This window comes from Rhinoderma darwinii, unplaced genomic scaffold (genome assembly GCF_050947455.1).
Source record: "Rhinoderma darwinii isolate aRhiDar2 unplaced genomic scaffold, aRhiDar2.hap1 Scaffold_138, whole genome shotgun sequence".
NCBI lineage: Eukaryota > Metazoa > Chordata > Amphibia > Anura > Rhinodermatidae > Rhinoderma > Rhinoderma darwinii.
In genome coordinates this window covers 198560-220000 of record NW_027461966.1, presented here as the reverse complement: position 1 = coordinate 220000, position 21441 = coordinate 198560, and the positions used below count along the sequence as shown (strand labels likewise).

The 21441-nt window shown below is 43.9% G+C and overlaps 1 protein-coding gene across 7 annotated transcripts in view; it reads right to left on the bottom strand.

Moving 5' to 3' along the window:
• The window catches only part of LOC142699158 (uncharacterized), a 23592-nt gene extending 3412 nt beyond the window's left edge, over window positions 1-20180 (bottom strand). For 2 of the 7 annotated variants that reach the window (XM_075848020.1, XM_075848024.1), the window contains exons 1-6: window positions 19924-20035; window positions 11428-11573; window positions 9308-10049; window positions 9058-9207; window positions 5710-5846; window positions 4775-5066 (exon numbers count right to left, since the gene is read on the bottom strand). Coding sequence is in view for 1 of the 7 variants with exons in the window: in XM_075848024.1 (XP_075704139.1) it covers window positions 9915-10049; window positions 11428-11573; window positions 19924-19942 (300 nt within the window). In the remaining 6 variants the exon portion in view is untranslated. The other 5 variants (XR_012866046.1, XM_075848023.1, XM_075848021.1 and 2 more) reach the window with 5 other exon arrangements.
• Between the last annotated feature and the right edge of the window lie 1261 nt (window positions 20181-21441).

The window sequence follows — 21441 nt, the reverse complement described above, 5'->3', positions numbered from 1 at the left end:
TTGTGTGACTCACAAAGAAAATAATAATTAGATGAGACCCCATGGCTGCACAGACCTGCGTAATGTAGGTCATATATAAATACCAAATGGTATGGAATAAACAACTATACAGTGCAAAAAAGCAGTCAGCGCATAAGTAAGAGCAAAAATGAATCAACTATTAACCAAGTATGGAGGGATATAACATACCCATAATAAGGTTGTTCAGGAGCACCAACACAGGGAGTGCCCACCCAGACGCACGTTTCAGCGCTAAATGCCTTCATCAGGGGGTGGCGCTGATAGTACACACAGTATTTAAATGAACGCTAGCCAATGGTGCTTAAATATATCCAGGTGATATATATATATATGCCCATAAATCAGATCAGTGCACTCACTGTTTACTATTGGTGGCAATATGTGGTCGAGTACATGGCCGGACTCCAGAAACGGCAACAACGAGACACTGGGGCGGAAACACATCAGCGCGTCACCTGACGCGGTCACGTGTGTCAGCAACCCAGCGTGTCATGGGTGATGAATCGGAGGCCGGTCAATCACAACCAATCAGAATGCAACCAGTGATTGAATGCATGAAAAAGCATTCAGAAGGATATTAACCCTGTACGGGCAGTCCAATAGCGATACACTTCATGTCTGCAAGTCTAAACCCAAAATACAGAGAGACAAGATAGTTATACAGATATATTCAGTGGCGGATTAAGTAGACCATGGGCCCTGGGCTGTTACCCAAACTTGGGCCCCCCTTCCTCACCGCCGCCCTGCCGCGCCGTAACTATTTTTAACACTACCTTTCTGGGCAAGCATTAACAGTGTTAGGATTTCCCTTGTCACAGGGCTGTGTCCATACATACTGAGAGTATCACACTGTGCAGGGACACATCCTCCTGACAAGGGGAATTGTCTATCAGTCCTGGACTACAGAAAGACTTTTTGTGAAATACAAGGATTCCTATAATAAACATGTCAGGAGAGGTGACAGATTCTCTATAAATCTAGTGACTCACAGGTGACGACGTCTCAGATTCTAGTAGTTTTCTTCCTCTTTTCTTCTCCATCCGGTCCAGCGCTCATGACGACTTCTCCCGGCCATGACTCATTTCTGCAGAATTTGCCACTCAGACGTCTCCTCACTTTTCCAACATTTCCACACCTATAAACGAAAATAAAGTTATTATGGTGCCACATACTGTGCCCCTAAATATAATAGCACTAAACACTGCGTGCCTGAATATAATACCACACACTGTAAAACGCCACATACACACACAGCCCCCTGTACATAGTGCCACACACAGCCCCCTGTACATAGTGCCACACACAGCCCCTGTAGATATTACACACCCCCATAGATATCGCCATACACAGCCCCCTCTATATATCACACATTCCCCCCGTAGAGAGCGTTACACACAGCCCCATATAGATAGTGCCATACAGCCCCCTGTAGAGAGCGCCACACAGCCCTCCCCCTCTTGTAAATAGCACCAAAAAGCCCCCCCCCCCTATAAAGAGCGCCACACACATACCACTGTGGATAGCACTACACAGCCCCCCCTTGTATATAGTGCTACACAGCGCTCCCCCTTGTATATAGTGCCACACAGCGCCCCCCCCTTGTATGTAGTGCCACACAGCACTCCCCTTGTATATAGTGGCACACAGCGCTCCCCCTTGTATATAGTGGCACACAGCGCTCCCCCTTGTATATAGTGGCACACAGCGCTCCCCCTTGTATATAGTGCCTCACAGCGCTCCCCCTTGTATATAGTGCCACAATGTTATGTACACATTTAAAAACTTTATATCATAATTTTATATATATATATATATATATATATATATATATATATATATATATATATATATTAGTATGTGTGTGATTGATTGATTTTATTAAAAAATATTTTTACTTTTTGAGATACAGCTGCTTTGTATCCTGTATCCGTCAGGTCAGCAGGACTGACAGGATCAGTGACACGCAGGATCCACCTCAAATCTATCACATCTAAGATTATAATTTAGCGCAGGGCCCGTGTCACTGATCCCGTCAGTCCTGCTGACCTGACGGATACAGGATACAAAGCAGCTGTATCTCAAAAAGTGAAAATATTTTTTAATAAAACGTAATTACAAAGTTGCACCAAACACACATTTTTATAAAAAATAAATTAAAACGACGTGATTTTTGCGACGTTTTTTCCGTAGACAATGCAGGTTTCGTTTTTTATCGTTTTTATACACACCTTTTTTGCTATTTTAGAATTTTTATTCATAAAGTTTGAAAATAATAGTAAAAAAAATAAGCTTTTTTACGTTTCAGCTATTTTTTTTGGTAACAACATAGTTTTACCCTAAAATAGACCTTTTATTTGTCATCGCCATTGTTTACCGTAAATTTTAATATATTACATGTCTATATTAGGGTAATTGGGTCAGCGCTAGCGTTACAACAATGATTGGCGGGGGGAACGTTTTTTTTGAGGGTGGGTATTTTATGTGTATTTATTATTTAATTTTTTTTTGCACTTTACTTTATTATTTTTTTATTACTGTGGTCTGTCCCCCAAAGGTCAAAAAAGACCTTTGGGGAACTTTATATATACTTTTTCTTTTTACACCATGTTTTTCCACTGTAACTGGAGCTGCACAGCAGCCCCAGTTACAGGGAAAATCAGCCCTCTCATAGTGACGATTGTCACTAATAGGGCTGTGCTGGGTCTAGTTAGACCCAGCAACAGTCTGCCACTAACGGCACCCGGCGATCATGTGACCAGTCACATGATCACCGGGAGGAATAGAGACAGCGCCGCTGCTGCTGTCTCTATTCCTATACACAGCGTTCATTGAACGCTGTGTAAGACATCGGAGAAGACAGAAGCAGAATAGCTGCTTCTGTCTTCTCCTCAGGGTCCCCGGCAGTCACTGACAGCCGGAGACCCGACATTCAGCTGCCCGATCGCGCGGGCAGCAAGTTAAAACCCGAGCCGTAGAAAGTCTATGGCTCGGGTTTTAAGGACCCGTCCCTGACCGCTGGCCGTAAAAATACAGCCAGCGGTCGGGAACCAGTTGGGCAGGAGGATAAGCCTGTACTGACCTCAGCGCCGGTGACCGCCCGCCCGGCTCTTCTTGCAGCTTTGGAGTAACAGAACAGCCGTCCGTCGCTGTTCTGTTACTCAATGGCGGCGCCCGCACTTGTCAGGGAGGCGTGTCCTACCCCTGGATCCCGGCCAATTCTCTGCTCCTCCCCTCCTCATCTTCGGCTTGTAGCAGCGCTAGCGCGCTGAATAGGTTTGCAAAATGATGTGCGGTTCGGGCTGCCATGCGCCCCCTGGGAGCCTCGGGCCCCGGGCGGCCGCCCGAATCGCCCATATGATAATCCGCCACTGGATATATTGCACATGTATCATACAAATACATATAAATATATGGCCACAAAGTGATGTGTGATGAAGAGTGTCAACGTGTAGGGAGTAATCAAGTGTGGAACATTATTATCAATTATAATGTGTGAAAAAAGACCAATATATACGTGCCAAAAGGAATAATCCAGTGCACACAACCTGAACATAGTAGGGAAGTGACAGGTAAGAAATGATATTAAACACAATAAAGTGTTGTTTATATAGAACATGTGTAAGTAAAAGAGTGAAAAGGTAATAAATGTATGGTGACAAAATAAAAGAAATAAAAAACGAAAAATAAAAAATAGTGTGAATAGGCGTGTGCGATGAAAAAAGAAGAAAAAAACAACGTGTGTATTATGCATCAAAAAATAAAATGGACTACAAGTGCCAAGCACAAAGCAGATTTTAGTTACATGTCGATATATCTAATACAACAAGCCTCAAAGGTGCAGAATATAATATGCAGTGATCTGCAGACAGAGCCCGCTTTTCTATTGTTTGTGAAGATCATCAGAAGTAGGAAATCATTGTTGAGGATGAAGATCATGACAACCCGAAAATTGCACAGTTGACATAGTCAACACAGGCAGCGTAAACCATATATCTAATCTGTATACACAAATAAAGAAATGTAGATTAAAATCAAAATAAGAACATAAAATCAAAAATACCGACTAAAAGCTTTGGTAGCAGTCAGAGAAATGCAGCAACACCAATGTTCTCATTGACACCCCTCGGTTGTGTTGTCTTAAGCCTCCATATCCACCTGCATTCTGATTGCAAAAGCCTCTTTTTACATCTCGTCCTCGCATATCAGTATTGATGTGATCTATTCCCTTCACTCTCACAAGTCTAGAGTTACACGCATGATGTAGGTGAAAATGTTGTGGAATCGTCTTCAGCTCTTCCATATACTCTACTGTTTTGGCATTTTCAATGTCTCTAACATGTTCTCTTACGAGAAAGCGCAATTCTCGGGTTCCCATGCCAATATACATTTTAGGGCAAGGGTAAGTTGCATGATAGATCACACCTGTAGTGCCACATGTAATTGGCCATGTGATCTTAACATTTTTCAACCCACTTGAGTCAACAAAACCCTGAGAGCGTTCAATATTAGGGCAACTAATACAGTCGCCGCAAGGGTTACAACCCCACTTAGGACCAATCTTTCCAAAACATTTACCCGGTTTTTCCACTGTTCGGTAACTATTGCGTCACGTAAAGAACGCGCTCTACATGGTGCAACAGCAAGATAATTTGGTAGTACTTTCTGTAGAATTGGATCATTGAGGAGCATCGGCCAAAATGTGTTTGAGGTGTCCCTCATTTCTGACCAAATGATACGTGTTCGTAAATCTTACCTTAGGAGAAATTCCTTATGTTTAGTTACAGTTTGTAATAGCTGTGCACGAGGGGGAGCTGTGCACGTGGTCGTCAATGGGCTTTATTAACATTGCGGCAGCGGCTGCAGCCCTGTTGAGCAAGCCTCTTTCTTAACTCAGTCGTGCGGAATTTCAAATCTTCATGAGTTGAACAAATTTTCTTAACACGCAGTAATCGTCCAGTTGGTATAGCTTCGACGGTGTGGCGAGGATGTGAAGACGTTGCGTGAAGAAATGAGTTTGTTGATGTCTCTTTACGATGCAAATCTGTCTGGAGACAACCATTATGGATCCTTTTAGTTAGTATGTCCAAAAAATCTATCTCAACGTGATTCCACTTGCATGTTAATTTAATGTTACGTGTATTATAGTTAAATACACTGATGAATTCCATTAATTCATCCGAAGTCCCCTGCCAGATCATGAAGATGTCATCAATGAACGGGCCCAGAAAAGGAGCTGGTTCATTGATATCTCATGATCTGGCAGGAATAGGTCCCTCTCCCACAGCCCCAGGAACAGGTTGGCGTATGAGGGTGCACAGGCTGCCCCCATTGCCGTGCCCTGGAGTTGCAGGTAGAAGGACCCATTGAACGTGATAAAAATTGTGTTTGAGAACAATGTCCGATAGGGTTAGCAACAACTCTGAAAAGTCTTTCCTATATTGCTCATATGCAAAAAGGTGGCCACTGCATGCAACCCATCCGAATGCTGGATGCCGATATATAGTGACTCAATGTCACAAGTTACCAAAATATGTCTGTCATCTAAATGAATCTCTTCAATTTTCAACAACAAATCTGCAGAGTCGCACAGATACGAAGGTAGACATTCCACTAATGGTTTTAAATGGTGGTCGACCCATCCGCACACCTTCTGAGTTAACCCCCCGGTACACAATATAATTGGCCTACCTGGAGGGTCCTTATGAATTTTGGGTAGTAGAAAAGGCGTCTGTATCGTTGGCTCAGTCACAATCAGTGCCTCCATTAGGGACTTGGAGAGGACTCCGGCATCCATACCATCTTGTAGAATGTGGATCATCTTTGCTCTAAAGGATAATAAAGAATTGTATGTTAACCTTCTACAACAAGTGGAGTTTTTTTTTATTTAGTTTTTTTTTAAATTGATGTATTTTTTATTTTTCCAAACATAACAAACAAGCGAACAACAATTCAACAATATTTCCCATGCCAATAGCATCTCTGAACACTTATATCATTATTTAGCATATTATATAATCTACAATTTGTATAAATTACTTCAAATGATCCTAGTTGGAGCGAGGACAGAATTAGAGATTTTAGCCCAAAGACAAATTGAAAAAGTGTCAATATTCATAGGAGATGAAACACACTAAATAAACCATAAAGAAGGGGGAAGGGAAGTATAGAGGGGGAGGGGGAAGAGGATGGACACGTGTATCCCCATCGTTACCGCGATTCAATACAGATATTTAAGGAATCAGATCATGATTGGTGTCACGCCAGACAGCTGATGCTCCAGATACCAAGTTGTGGAGCCAAAGCATGCAATCAGTTTTTGTTTTATATGAAGTGGTAAGAGAGGTATAAAGTTCTCCCACAACTTAAAAAAGGCTTCAGTTTTGTGCTCTTTTCGATGGGAGGTTTCCACCCAATCCATTCGGAAAATATAAGATATTTTTTCTAGGGAAATACGATGTGTGGGGGGTGTATTATTTATCCAAACCTGGAGAATGGCCTTCCTAGCAGCCGCAGAGACATAGTATAACAGTTGTTTGTGATGTTTCGGGATAAAGAGCATGGAAGGTGGCAGTATCCCAAAGAGGCCCCACTTTTGGGTTGAGGAGCATGGTATGGACAGGGTGTTCGACACAAAATATTGTATCTTTCGCCAAAAGTCAACAATAGTTGGGCATAACCAGAGACAATGTAATTGCGGTGCTCCACACTTTAAACACGAATGGTCAGAGGAGTTACCCATGAGAAAGCCCCTATAAGGGGACACGTCAGCCCTATGGGCTATTTTAAAAGACATCTCCCAGGACATATCTGATTGGAGGTATTTGGCAGCCATAGTTACAGATGATAGGACATCGTCATGAGTTGTTTGATCTAAGTGGTCAACCCAGTAAGATACGCCTGATCTCGATTTAGTGTAGTCCAATGGCTGTCTTAAAACGTTATAATAGGTAGTGATTAGTCTTTTTCGGCATTGGTGAGATGGAGTCTAGTGACAGAAGAAGTCATCCCAGTCTTGGTCTTGTAAGTGTCTAATGACCTTGTGAGCATAGCTACAGGCCTGCATGTAATAAAATGGGTGTTGGCCCAAAAAATCATATTGTATACGTAGTTCATTAAATGAGTATGGACGACGAGTGAGCATGTTAGTTATCTGATTAATACATGTCAACCCCTCCCCCCCCAACCAATCCACGAAAAACCACATGGGGGTTGGCATTTTGGAAGTCAAAGTTATGGACCCAAGGAAGAAGTAGGAAAAATCTAGGGTTTAAACCTAAGTGTTGTCTGACCTTGGTCCATGTTTCCAGGAGGACATGACTAGGGGGTTAGCCCGTTCATCAGGTGATAGAGCCGAGTATGGAGTGTGTAAGAGGCATGTTAAGGAAATGGGTTTTGAAAATTGTTGGTCCAATGTAGAATCAGAAAAGCAGGAGCTGCCAGTTATCCAATCTCCAATCACTCGTAGTTGAGCTGCCATATTGTATAAGTGAATCTGTGGAAAATGAATCCCTCCATTTTCATGATGTTGCTGCAATATGCATAGGCTCACTCTTGGTCTCTTTTGCCTAACATCAACTGGTCTCAAGTATATAGGCAAGGATTGTAGTAAGTATAACAATTTAGGGAAGACAACCATTTTTAATAGATTAGCCCTACCTAAAAATGATAGAGTAAAGTGCCCCCAAGCCATGAGTTGGGATTCCAAATATGCAATAATGGGATTAAGGTTTCGTTGATATAAATTTGATGGTTGTCTCGTGATGCGTACCCCCAAATAGGGAATGTAATCAGAGTTCCATTTAAATGCATGCTTCGAAGACCAGAGTGGCCTGGAGGGACCCTTAAGAATTAGGGCTTCTGATTTTTGTAGATTGATCTTGAAACCTGACAGGGCACCATAAATTGGGATATCCTGGAGGATTGGTTGTAAAGTAGAGGCAGGGTTAGATATGAAGAACAAAATATAATCTGCAAATGCCGATAGTTTAATTTGAGAATCTCCAATTTGTATGCCTTGAAAACATGCTAGGGACTGGAGATGACGGAGAAGTGGATCTAGGGATAAATGAAACAGTAACGGTGAGAAAGGGCATCCCTGACACGTACCCCTGAAAATTGAGATAGGAGGGGAGTTAAGCCCATTGATGGTAAGGGATGTGGTAGAGCAGGCCTGTGAGCGTGAAAGGAATGTTAGAAAGCGGTCCCCGAAGGCCCGGGACTGCAACACCGCTGTGAGAAATGGCCATGATAAAGAGTCAAACGCCTTTTCCGCGTCAAGTCCCAGCAGCATGGTCACTGGGGAGGAGGGGTCTAGTGCAGACACCGTGGCTGCTACAACCTGACGGATACCTTTAGTGGAATGTCTATTCCTTAAGAAACCCAGTTGGGTTGGGGCAATGATCAGTCCAAACATGGTTTGGAGGCGGTCGGCCAAAATCTTTGTTAGGAGCTTATAGTCTTGGTTTAAAAGGGAAATCGGACAATATGAGGAAAGGAGGGTTGGATCCCTGTCAGGTTTGGGAAGCAATATGGTCCTGGACGCATGAAAGTTAGGCAGGTCAATCTCCCCACTAAATATGGCTTGTATGGTCCTCGTCAATGTCGGTACAATATCTGGCAAAAGTTTGTAGTATTCAGCCGATAGGCCGTCAGGAACCGGCGTTTTATTATTGTGTAGCTTAGAGATTGCTAAAGCAACCTCCGCCTCCGTGATATCATTATTTAAAAAGTGGAGTTTTTTCAATTGGCGATTTGCTTCATAAATATACATCTGGCGTGGCCAAAATACCACATTTCTGCCTTTATCGGCAGGTTTTACTACCACATCATGCCATGATTTAATCCTCTCCAAGCTCTCTCTCTCTCTCTCTCTCTCTCTCTCTCTCTCTCTCTGAACTCGACAGATTGTCATTCTTAATTTTCCTTGGAATGTTTTGCTAATCTTCAGGGACTAATTTGACAAAAAGATCTACTGCGGGGCAAATAGACAACGGGGGGATTTTGTAGATTTGGTTCTAATACAGATATGAATCTTACCTTCTGATATTCCCCCTTCTTGGTGAAAGAGTTTCTCAAATATTCGCAATGTTTCTCGTTCCTCAACTGTGACAAATAAATCGCCTTCCTCTTTAAAATACCATTTCTTAAAGATCAAAGATTGTGCAAAAAATTGCAGATCTTTTACTGCTGAGAAAAGATCAAAACAGGAGGCGGGAGAAAAGGTCAAGACTTTGTCCAACAGTGTGATGTCACCTATAGATAATTGATGCATAGAAATGTTAATTACCTTCTTTTGATGTCTTGGATTTTGTTCCAATCCCTTATTCATTTTTCTCCTACTGTTGGATGACGATTTTAGTTCCGTTTTCTTTTGTATCTTGGTAAGTCACGTGTAGACCGCACGCTACTACATAATGTCATATCATGGTGACCGCTCTGTGATGACAAAGATCACATAGAAGAGGAAAGACTCAGTGATTCACCATTTTGTCTCCGATTCCATCAATATATTTTCTTCTGTTGAAAATCATTATTATCACATATCAATTTCTTTGTTTTTCTGCTCTCCATTTCTTTTCTCCAGACGAGGCATTGTTGATCCAATTGTGTTTTAAATGTTTCTAAGTTCTCTTTGGACATCTCTGCTTTTAATTTTTGCTGGATCTTTTCCAGCTCGTTATCCCTGTTTTCTAATGAGGTGTTATTGAGTCCAATAAGAAGCTCCATCACTTTAAATGAACACGCACTGCAGTTCTCCTCCCATTTAGATGGAAAATTCACATCTTCAGTTGGAAATGATGGGAAAACTTGTATGTGTAACCCCCTCGGTATAAGGTTCCGTTGCAGATAATTTGCTAGGAATGCTCGGTTCCACCAAACTTTCATTCTTTTATTTACAAGGCTTTTGAAGGAGTTCTGTGGCTCCCTAATATTTCTCTGACTGCCAACACCTGTGGCTGTGGAGTCATCTTTAACCAGCCATGACTGTTCTCTGGCTCTAAAATCCATAGTTGGGTTTCTGGCACTATCTGTAAAAACACAGAAAACAAACTGATAAATAATCCAAAAAGACAGCGAGGATCTGAAATCCCAAATGCAGGTGCACGGCCTTTATTACTAGTAAGGGGGGATCCTAGGGTGAAGTCCTGAGCACATCTATATATATATATATATATATATATATATATATATAAGATAGAAATTCGAGGCACTCACCGCTGTTTCTGTAACTTCCGACAATGTCATCAAGAAGTGACCAGGAAGCAGCATGAGCACAAAAAGCTATAACTGGGTTTGGGGGCAGCGGCGGATCATCGTTAGGAAGGCTCGGGCAGCCAACCAAGGCTCCCAGGGGGCCCATGGCTGCCAAGCCCATAACATTTATTGGCTGGGCTGCACGGGCCCCCTCAAGCCCATTGGCGCCTAGAACTGGAGGGGGCCCCGATGCTAGCGACAGCCACATTCACTTGTATCTGCATCCTCAGGACGCAGATATGAATTAATGATATAGGCTTCAGGCCAAGTTAGGACTGCAGCCTATAAGGTGCTGGGAAGACTCCCTGGGCAGGCCGCCGTGATGACGTAACTGCATCACGCTGATATGAGCATGCGTTCTGCCTGGAGACAGTGCAGCGCACCGTCCGTCGCGGGAACGGGGCAAGGTAAGTACAATGTTTTGTTTTGGAGGCAATATATGTGGCAATATACAGGGCAGTGATTGCTGTGTAGCACTACATACAAGGGGAGGGGGGATATGTGGCACTATATACAAGGGGAGAGGGGGCTGTGTGGCACTATATACAAGGGGAGGGGGGATGTGTGTGAAGCTATCTACAGGGGCTGTGTGTGTGATGCTATCTACAGGGGCTGTGTGTGTGGTGCTATCGACAGGGGCTGTGTGTGGCGCTTTCTACGGGGGCTGTGTGTGTGGTGCTTTACTTTACCTTCTGTGAGTCACTAGATTTATAGAGAATCTGTCTCCTCTCCTGACATGTTTTTTATAGGAAATCCTTGTCTTTCACAAAATATCTTTGTGCAGTCCAGGACTGATAGACAATTGCGTGTTACCATTCCCCTTGTCAGGAGGATGTGTCCCTGCACAGTGTGATACTGTCAGTATGTAGGGACGCAGCCCTTTGACAAGGGGAATCGTAACATCCATCTGTTAATGCTTGCACAAAAAGGTAGTGGCAGGGCGGCGGAGGAGTAGGGGGGCCCCATGTTTGGGTAACAGCCCAGGGCCTATGGCCTACTTAATCCGCCACTGTTTAGGGGGCCTCGTTCTGGAGATAGGCGCCGGTCACAGAGGTGGGACTCCCATCTATCTGACATTTATGACATATCCTGTGGAGATGTCATAAATGTCCTTCATGGGAAAACCCATTGAAGGGGATAGACAAATCTTACCTGTCCATACAGAAGTGACATTAATACATTGGGAGGAGCTTTCAGTTGCCGGTTAGTTGTCCGTTCTACGATGGTTGGAAACCGAACAGTTTCTATGGCGATGACGTAACATGGGAGCCCTGCATGTTGTCCAGTGGGAGCGGAGTCTGTTTAGAAAGAGAGAAATCCAATATTTATTATAATATTACAGGAAAAGGTATAGTAGGGGATAATGTTTTATCCATAGCACCTTAAAAATCCTGATTAGAGAGCGGACCCTGTCCCATATATACATATAACTGAAGAGTACATTATATACAGTATATATGAGGACAGTAAAGAGGGAGTACAGTATATACAGTGAGGACACGTCCTATATACACATATAACTGAACAGTACTTTATATACAGTATATATGAGGACAGTAAAGAGGGAGTACAGTATATACAGTGAGGACACATCCTATATATACATATAACTGAACAGTACATTATATACAATATATACAGTGGAGGAAATAAGTATTTGATCCCTTGCTAATTTTGTAAGTTTGCCCACTGTCAAAGTCATGAACAGTCTAGAATTTTTAGGCTAGGCTAATTTTACCAGTGAGAGATAGATTATATATATAAAAAAAAAAAAATCACATTGTCAAAATTATATATATTTATTTGCATTGTGCACAGAGAAATAAGTATTTGATCCCCTACCAACTATTAAGAGTTCAGCCTCCTCCAGACCAGTTACACGCTCCAAATCAACTTGGTGCCTGCATTAAAGACAGCTGTCTTAAATGGTCACCTGTATAAAAGACTCCTGTCCACAGACTCAATTAATCAGTCTGACTCTAACCTCTACAACATGGGCAAGGCCAAAGAGCTTTCTAAGGATGTCAGGGACAAGATCATAGACCTGCACAAGGCTGGAATGGGCTACAAAACCATAAGTAAGACGCTGGGTGAGAAGGAGACAACTGTTGGTGCAATAGTAAGAAAATGGAAGACGTACAAAATGACTGTCAATCGACATCGATCTGGGGCTCCATGCAAAATCTCACCTCGTGGGGTATCCTTGATCCTGAGGAAGGTGAGAGTTCAGCCGAAAACTACACGGGGGGAACTTGTTAATGATCTCAAGGCAGCTGGGACCACAGTCACCAAGAAAACCATTGGTAACACATTACGCCGTAATGGATCAAAATCCTGCAGTGCCCGCAAGGTCCCCTTGCTCAAGAAGGCACATGTACAGGCCCGTCTGAAGTTTGCAAATGAACATCTCGATGATTCTGAGAGTGATTGGGAGTAGGTGCTGTGGTCAGATGAGACAAAAATTGAGCTCTTTGGTATTAACTCAACTCGCCGTTTTTGGAGGAAGAGAAATGCTGCCTATGATCCAAAGAACACCGTCCCCACTGTCAAGCATGGAGGTGGAAACATTATGTTTTGGGGATGTTTCTCTGCTTAGGGCACAGGACTACTTCACGGCATCAATGGGAGAATGGATGGAGCCATGTACCGTCAAATCCTGAGTGACAACCTCCTTCCCTCCACCAGGACATTAAAAATGGCTCGTGGCTGGGTCTTCCAGCACGACAATTACCCGAAACATACAGCCAAGGCAACAAAGGAGTGGCTCAAAAAGAAGCACATTAAGGTCATGGAGTGGCCAAGTCAGTCTCCAGACCTTAATCCCATCGAAAACTTATGGAGGGAGCTGAAGATACGAGTTGCCAAGCGACAGCCTCGAAATCTTAATGATTTACAGATGATCTGCAAAGAGGAGTGGGCCAAAATTCCATCTAACATGTGTGCAAACCTCATCATCAACTACTAAAAATGTCTGATTGCTGTGCTTGCCAACAAGGGTTTTGCCACCAAGTATTAAGTCTTGTTTGCCAAAGGGATCAAATACTTATTTCTCTGTGCACAATGCAAATAAATATATATAATTTTGACAATGTGATTTATTTTTATTTTTTTTATATAATCTATCTCTCACTGGTAAAATTAACCTAGCCTAAAAATTCTAGACTGTTCATGTCTTTGACAGTGGGCAAACTTACAAAATCAGCAAGGGATCAAATACTTATTTCCTTCACTGTATGAGGACAGTAAGGAGGGAGTACAGTATATACAGTGAGGACACGTCCCATATATACATATAACTGAACAGTACATTATATACAGTATATATGAGGACAGTAAAGAGGGAGTACAGTATATACAGTGAGGACACGTCCTATATATACATATAACTGAACAGTACTTTATATACAGTATATATGAGGACAGTAAAGAGGGAGTACAGTATATACAGTGAGGACACGTCCTATATATACATATAACTGAACAGTACTTTATATACAGTATATATGAGGACAGTAAAGAGGGAGTACAGTATATACAGTGAGGACACGTCCCATATATACATATAAGTGAACAGTACATTATATACAGTATATATGAGGACAGTAAAGAGGGAGTACAGTATATACAGTGAGGATACGTCCCATATATACATATAACTGAACAGTACATTATATACAGTATATATGAGGACAGTAAGGAGGGAGTACAGTATATACAGTGAGGACACGTCCCATATATACATATAACTGAACAGTACATTATATACAGTATATATGAGGACAGTAAAGTGGGAGTACAGTATATACAGTGAGGACACATCCTATATATACATATAACTGAACAGTACATTATATACAATATATATGAGGACAGTAAGGAGGGAGTACAGTATATACAGTGAGGACATGCTCCATACATATATACATATAACTGAACAGTACATTATATACAGTATATATGAGGACAGTAAGGAGGGAGTACAGTATATACAGTGAGGACATGCTCCATACATATATACATACGACTGAGAAGTACATTTTGTTTCCGGACAGTCTGCAGGATATTTATGTAGTGGAGCCCCCAGCAAGGCACCTCCGCCCTGAATATGTGTAGATAAGGGACTCCTTCATGGTCCTTAAGAATAAGTTGGGGGTGATGCATTGTCACAGGCACAACTAGAGGTACAGGCCTGGTTATCCATATTTGTGCCCCCGAGTGGCCACTATTTTACCACTGATCTCTATAAAATGGCAATATAATAGGGATTTTCCGGTTTCATGTAACTAGATGCTTAAATTTCGTATAATGAAAAGTTCGGCAACTTACTAATTCCTCAGCATTTTTAAGATATCTGTTTGGGGTCAGTGAATGGGAATATTCTTGTTTATATCCTGGAACATGCCTGATATTTCTCGCAGCTGATAGTTTGCTACAATTGGATCCATTCTAGGTCAGGATTTTCCTCACTGTTTCTGCTATTCATGCCCTCCGGCTTACTCTCTGCTCTGTAGAAGTTCCAGATTTGGGGGTGGGTTGTTGTTAAGGGCAGATGGGTGAAATGTCCCAGGCCCGCTTGCTTCATCATCTTGGTACATACAAGCAGAGCAGCCCCAGGCTACTGCGCATGCCCAAAAACGTCTTGTATTATTCCATGTGCAGCACTAGGTGGGGAGGGGGCAAGTGCCAAAAGAACGTTTACCCAACCGTGCACCACAGATAGAGGCTGCCATTGGGGTTGCATACGGTTTATTTACTTACAGACGCAAATCCTATAAACCTAGAAATTCAAGGTACTGATGTCAGCTTTCTGTAATTTAACCACTGGGTGACATACATATATAGTGCCATGCAGTTAGCACAAAGTACCGTAATTGTACAGTACTTGGATGGTGCGGGAAATAGCGTAGATCCCGGCACGTTACCCCTCAGTTGCTGTGGTCAATAGTGGGGCATCTACGTGGGTAAACAGATTGTGGGGGCTTCTTCTGTCACCATCAGCGCAATCGCAGGTTTCTGATAGGTGCCATGGCAACCGGGGGCCTAAACAAGGCTCCCAGATCTGCCATGTGTGAATGCTTATAAAGCCATGCCATTATGTACTCAACGCCTTTGTTGCAGAAGTTTTGTTGTGTTACTGGTTGCCCTTGGATCCGACCATAACCCATTCCTCTGGCTATGGTCGGGAAAAGACAATTCCCGACCATAGTATGGCTTTGTGGTCGCTTTCAATGTTCTCATGAACACGCTTTATTTCGTTTGCACTCCGGAACATCCAATTATTCCCGAGTGCTTGGTGTGACTACCAGCCCGTAGCTGCAACTGCGCATGCGCAACAGTAGCGCTGCCCAAGTCCCCGCCTGCACTCGGGAACTGGCAACTGTTCCCGAGTGCTTCTACTAAACTTGCATTTCAGCAAGACTGTATGTACCCGGGAACCGGCGACTGTTCCCAAGTGCGTATTCTAAACCTGTATTTCAGCGTGTGCTACTGCTCATGCACAGTCACATCGCTGTAGAGGACGGTATGTACCCGGGAACCGGCGACTGTTCCCAAGTGCTTATTCTAAACCTGTATTTCAGCGTGCGCTACTGCTCATGCGCAGTCACATCGCTGTAGAGGACGGTATGTACCCGGGAACCGGCGACTGTTCCCAAGTGCTTATTCTAAACCTGTATTTCAGCGTGCGCTACTGCTCATGCGCAGTCACATCACTGTAGAGGACTGTATGTACCCGGGAACCGGCGACTGTTCCCAAGTGCTTATTCTAAACCTGTATTTCAGCGTGCGCTACTGCACATGTGCAGTCACATCGCTGTAGAGGACGGTATGTACCCGGGAACCGGCGACTGATCCCAAGTGCTTATTCTAAACCTGTATTTCAGCGTGCACTACTGCTCATGCGCAGTCACATCGCTGTAGAAGACTGTATGTACCCGGGAACTGGCGACTGTTCCCAAGTGCTTATTCTAAACCTGTATTTCAGCGTGCACTACTGCTCATGCGCAGTCACATCACTGTAGAGGACTGTATGTACCCGGGAACCGGCGACTGTTCCCAAGTGCTTATTCTAAACCTGTATTTCAGCGTGCGCTACTGCTCATGCGCAGTCACATCGCTGTAGAAGACTGTATGTACCCGGGAACTGGCGACTGTTCCCAAGTGCTTATTCTAAACCTGTATTTCAGCATGTGCTACTGCTCATGCGCAGTCACATCGCTGTAGAAGACTGTATGTACCCGGGAACTGGCGACTGTTCCCAAGTGCTTATTCTAAACCTGTATTTCAGCGTGCGCTACTGCTCATGCGCAGTCACATGGCTGTATAGAGGACTGTATGTACCCGGGAACTGGCGACTGTTCCCAAGTGCTTATTCTAAACCTGTATTTCAGCATGTGCTACTGCGCATGCGCAGTCACATCACTGTAGAAGACGGTATGTACCCGGGAACTGGCGACTGTTCCCAAGTGCTTATTCTAAACCTGTATTTCAGCATGCGCTACTGCTCATGTGCAGTCACATCGCTGTAGAGGACGGTATGTACCCGGGAACCGGCGACTGTTCCCAAGTGCTTATTCTAAACCTGTATTTCAGCGTGCGCTGCTGCTCATGTGCAGTCACATCGCTGTAGAGGACGGTATGTACCCGGGAACCGGCGACTGTTCCCAAGTGCTTATTCTAAACCTGTATTTCAGCGTGCGCTACTGCACATGCGCAGTCACATGGCTGTATAGAGGGCGGTATGTACCCGGGAACCGGCGACTGTTCCCAAGTGCTTATTCTAAACCTGTATTTCAGCGTGCGCTACTGCACATGCGCAGTCACATGGCTGTATAGAGGGCGGTATGTACCCGGGAACCGGCGACTGTTCCCAAGTGCTTCTTCTAAACCTGTATTTCAGCGTGCGCTACTGCTCATGCGCAGTCACATCACTGTAGAGGACGGCATGTACCCGGGAACCGGCGACTGTTCCCAAGTGCTTATTCTAAACCTGTATTTCAGCGTGCGCTACTGCACATGCGCAGTCACATGGCTGTATAGAGGGCGGTATGTACCCGGGAACCGGCGACTGTTCCCAAGTGCTTATTCTAAACCTGTATTTCAGCGTGCGCTACTGCACATGCGCAGTCACATGGCTGTATAGAGGGCGGTATGTACCCGGGAACCGGCGACTGTTCCCAAGTGCTTCTTCTAAACCTGTATTTCAGCGTGCGCTACTGCTCATGCGCAGTCACATCGCTGTAGAGGACTGTATGTACCCGGGAACCGGCGACTGTTCCCAAGTGCTTATTCTAAACCTGTATTTCAGCGTGCGCTACTGCTCATGCGCAGTCACATCGCTGTAGAGGACTGTATGTACCCGGGAACCGGCAACTGTTCCCAAGTGCTTATTCTAAACCTGTATTTCAGCGTGCGCTACTGCTCATGCGCAGTCACATCGCTGTAGAAGACGGTATGCACCCGGGAATCGGCGGTTGTTTCCGAGTGATTCTAATTTACTATTTCAGCGTCTGCTACAAGTACTAGGACTGCAGTAGCTTCGCTGTTCAAATCTTAGCCGTCACTTGGGAATTACACCTCTGAGTAATCCAGAGCTAGAAACCAGCCTGATAATTAGCAGTAATTAATAATAATATTAATTACCAGTCCTCTGATTCATCCATTGCCGCTGACTGGAGGATTCTATATTTTGCTTCTCTTCACTTATAGACATCTAGAAAAGAAAGAGGTGCTATAATACGTTCCTGGTATATGCTATAGATGTACTGGATCAGTAAAGAGATGTTAGTGTGCCTGGTTTCTGATAAAGCTCAAATCATTTTTAAGGGGCAATTAAATCCGTTCTGGGGTACATTCTGCGGAGCCAAACTAGAGATCCCACCTCAAGTCTTCCTATCCAAGAGGTCGCACCGACCACCCCACACTGACTATAAGCCACAAGTATCATGGAATTGTCTCTGACCACAGCCCCTAAATTATTCACCAATCACACCAAAGATCAGATGTCTAGAAGAAATAGCGCTCTCCTTCACATCTGTATAACAGAAAACCATTCTACAATCTATTCAGTGGACCATTTACATCTCATTTATAACATGGGCCTAAGTGTGGCCTAGAGAGGACACCAAATATCTGATATCATCATCAGGGAAAATATTACACATTCAATAGAGACCTCACATGCGCCAAGTTATGACACAAAGTGATATCACTAGTAGTGAAAATAGCCGGACACTGACTTGTGACTTCTGGCCAAATCACTAGAGAGGAAATGAAAAGGAGACGTGTCAACTAAACTGCGCCACCCACAGGAAAAATATTAAAACCCTGCCCACACAAACCCTACAAAAATGAGCCTTATTTCAGGGGAGACTTTCATGGACACTGCTGATAACCAGAAAGATTGTGTAACATACTGACAAACAAAATATACTGGGCTCGATAACGTCATTGTCATTACACATAGGGATTTCTACATCAGGAACACCTCAAATAATGATGATATCTTGTTACTAGCCGGGATGTAAGGGGCGTCTGGCTGCAACATTTATCACCCCATTCATCGCTACCTTTAATTTGGTGGATCTGACGGCAAGTAGAGTGTCCTTCCTTACCCTGCCACAAATGGAGCATTTTATAGGAGTTCTTCCCATCTTAGACATTTATGGCATACATCAGAGCTGGACCCGCCAAAAATGTCTAAGATGGAAAAACCCCTTTAAGCTGCACACTCGTCTGTAAGAGATGAAACACTACTCTATGGCCAGAGGTAGACAACTGACTGTTAGAACGTCCAAATGTCCTCAAGAATATCCTCCAAGAACAAGAACTCCAGAAGAAAACTCTTCTGCAAACAGCAACCAAACCGCATCTGACCGGGGAAATCCAACTCAAAATCACTTTATTACCAGAACTGTATGAATTATTTCTATCGCAGCTACTTTACTTAGTCATAATACTTTCTATAGGAATTTTATCAACATTTCGGCCCCATTCACACGGCTGTGCCCATAATCACGGCCTGTGATTGTGGGCACGGCCAGCTGCCGATGGCTGCGGGCCACAGTTTCGGGCCGTGCTCTCATACAAAGTATGGGAGCACGGCCCATAAAAAACGAAAAGTAGGACATGCTCCATAATTCACGGCACGGTTCTACGGCACAGACAGCTATCCGTAGCGATACGGAAAGGTTTCTGCGGCCAATAGAACCAGGCGGTTCTGTTTTTTTAGTCATGTGCATGGGGCCTTAAATTGTTACTAAACATAGTGACATGTCAGAAGTTTTGATCGGTGGGAGTCCTAGCACTGAGACCCCCACTTATTGCTAAAATGAAGCAGCAGAAGCGGCAGGGTGAGCGATGTACTGCTTTGTTTCTGATCGTCTTCCCTCGGAAAGTTGAGCAAACGGTGTACAGACTCAGAGTTTACATTTAGTCCGTACAACGCTCACTCAGTTTTCCGTGGAAAGCCAATCAGAAACCATGCGGCACAGCACTCACCCAAGCGCTTCTGCCGCTTCGCTGTAGCAGTCGGGGGGGGGGGGGGTCTCAGTGCTGAGACCCCCACTGATCAAAACTTCTGCTATGTCACTTTGATATGTTAAAAGTTTAGTTACACTTTATCAGCCTCACACAAGACTAAAAACATACCTTTACCCAACTGCCCCATGACAATCACAATACCTAAACGGCTCCAACGCCAGCCACAAAGTCCTATAAATTAATCAAATTAATCAGTTCCGCGTTTTTTTCTGCCACCCATTGATTTCAATGAGGGGTCAGAGGCGGAAACTGCTCCAGGAAAGTGATTTGGGGCATTTTTTGGGCGCTGATTCCGTTGCGGTTTCCGTGTGAACCGACCTGTGGAGCATTCACCATCTTGATTCTCTGAACTTTGAAATAGACACCTGAAAAAGAAGAAGGAGGTGTGAGAATACATTCCTGGTAAATGCTATCGATTTCTATATAACGCCGATGTCTGTAAGAAATCCATGAAATAAGATGTTACTGCAGCGTGTGATCCTACAACTACAATCTATCCGGATACTTACCAGTCGCTGATACTAATCATAAAGGGGGCAATTTATTAACACTGGTGTTTTATACACCAGTCTTAATAGAAAAAAAATTGACCGTAAAGTGCGACACATTTATTAAGAGGCAAAAGCATTTTAATAAATGTGTTGCATTTTTCTGCTGGGCCGTGCGGTAAAATTGTGCAGCAATGACCACACCATGCACCATAGCATCCCTCCCACGTCTCCCATAACATCAAAAAACACATACTCACCTCACCGCTCTTCTTCTCCCCTCCATCTCGTCATCATTTCAGCGCCGCTCATACATAGTGGATGCCGAGAAGTGTCAGAGCCATATATGCAGGAGCGGATTACAATGAGGGCAATGTGGGCACTTGCCCAGGTCCCGAGGCTGAAGGGGGACCAGTTCGCCCCGGTTTTCCCGAACTGGTTGTTAAAATTACAGCTGGTTCAGAGAACCGGGGTGAAACAGGACTTTTTACCCAATTGTATCCGTGTCCTTAGGATGCAGATACAACCGATTACTATTGCACTGGCTTTTTTTTCTGTGGGCAGCATTGGGGCAATATCTACAGGGCACTCTATTTACACTGGGCAATATCTACAGGGGGGCATTTTGACTGGCGCGATCTACAGGGGGCAGTGTGACTGGCACTATTTACAGAGGGTATTGTGACTGGTGCTATCCACAGAGGTTATTGTGACGGTCATTATTTACAGAGGGCATTGTGACTGGCGCTATCTACAGGGGGCATTGTCACTGGCACTATCTACAGGGGGCATTGTTAGTGTGTGTGGTGCTTCAATGAACGCTGTGTATAGGAATAGAGACAGCAGCAGCAGCGGCGCTGTCTCTATTCCTCCCGGTGATCATGTGACTGGTCACATGATCGCCGGGTGCCGTTAGTGGCAGACTGCTGCTCGGTCTTACTAGACCCAGCACAGCCCAGTTAGTGACAATCGTCACTATGAGAGGGCTGATTTCCCCTGTAACTGGGGCTGCTGTGCAACTCCAGTTACAGTGGAAAAGATGGTGTAAAAGAAAGAAAAAAAATATATAAAGTTCCCCAAAGGTCTTTTTTGACCTTTGAGGGACAGACCATAATAATAAAAAAATAGTAAAGTACAA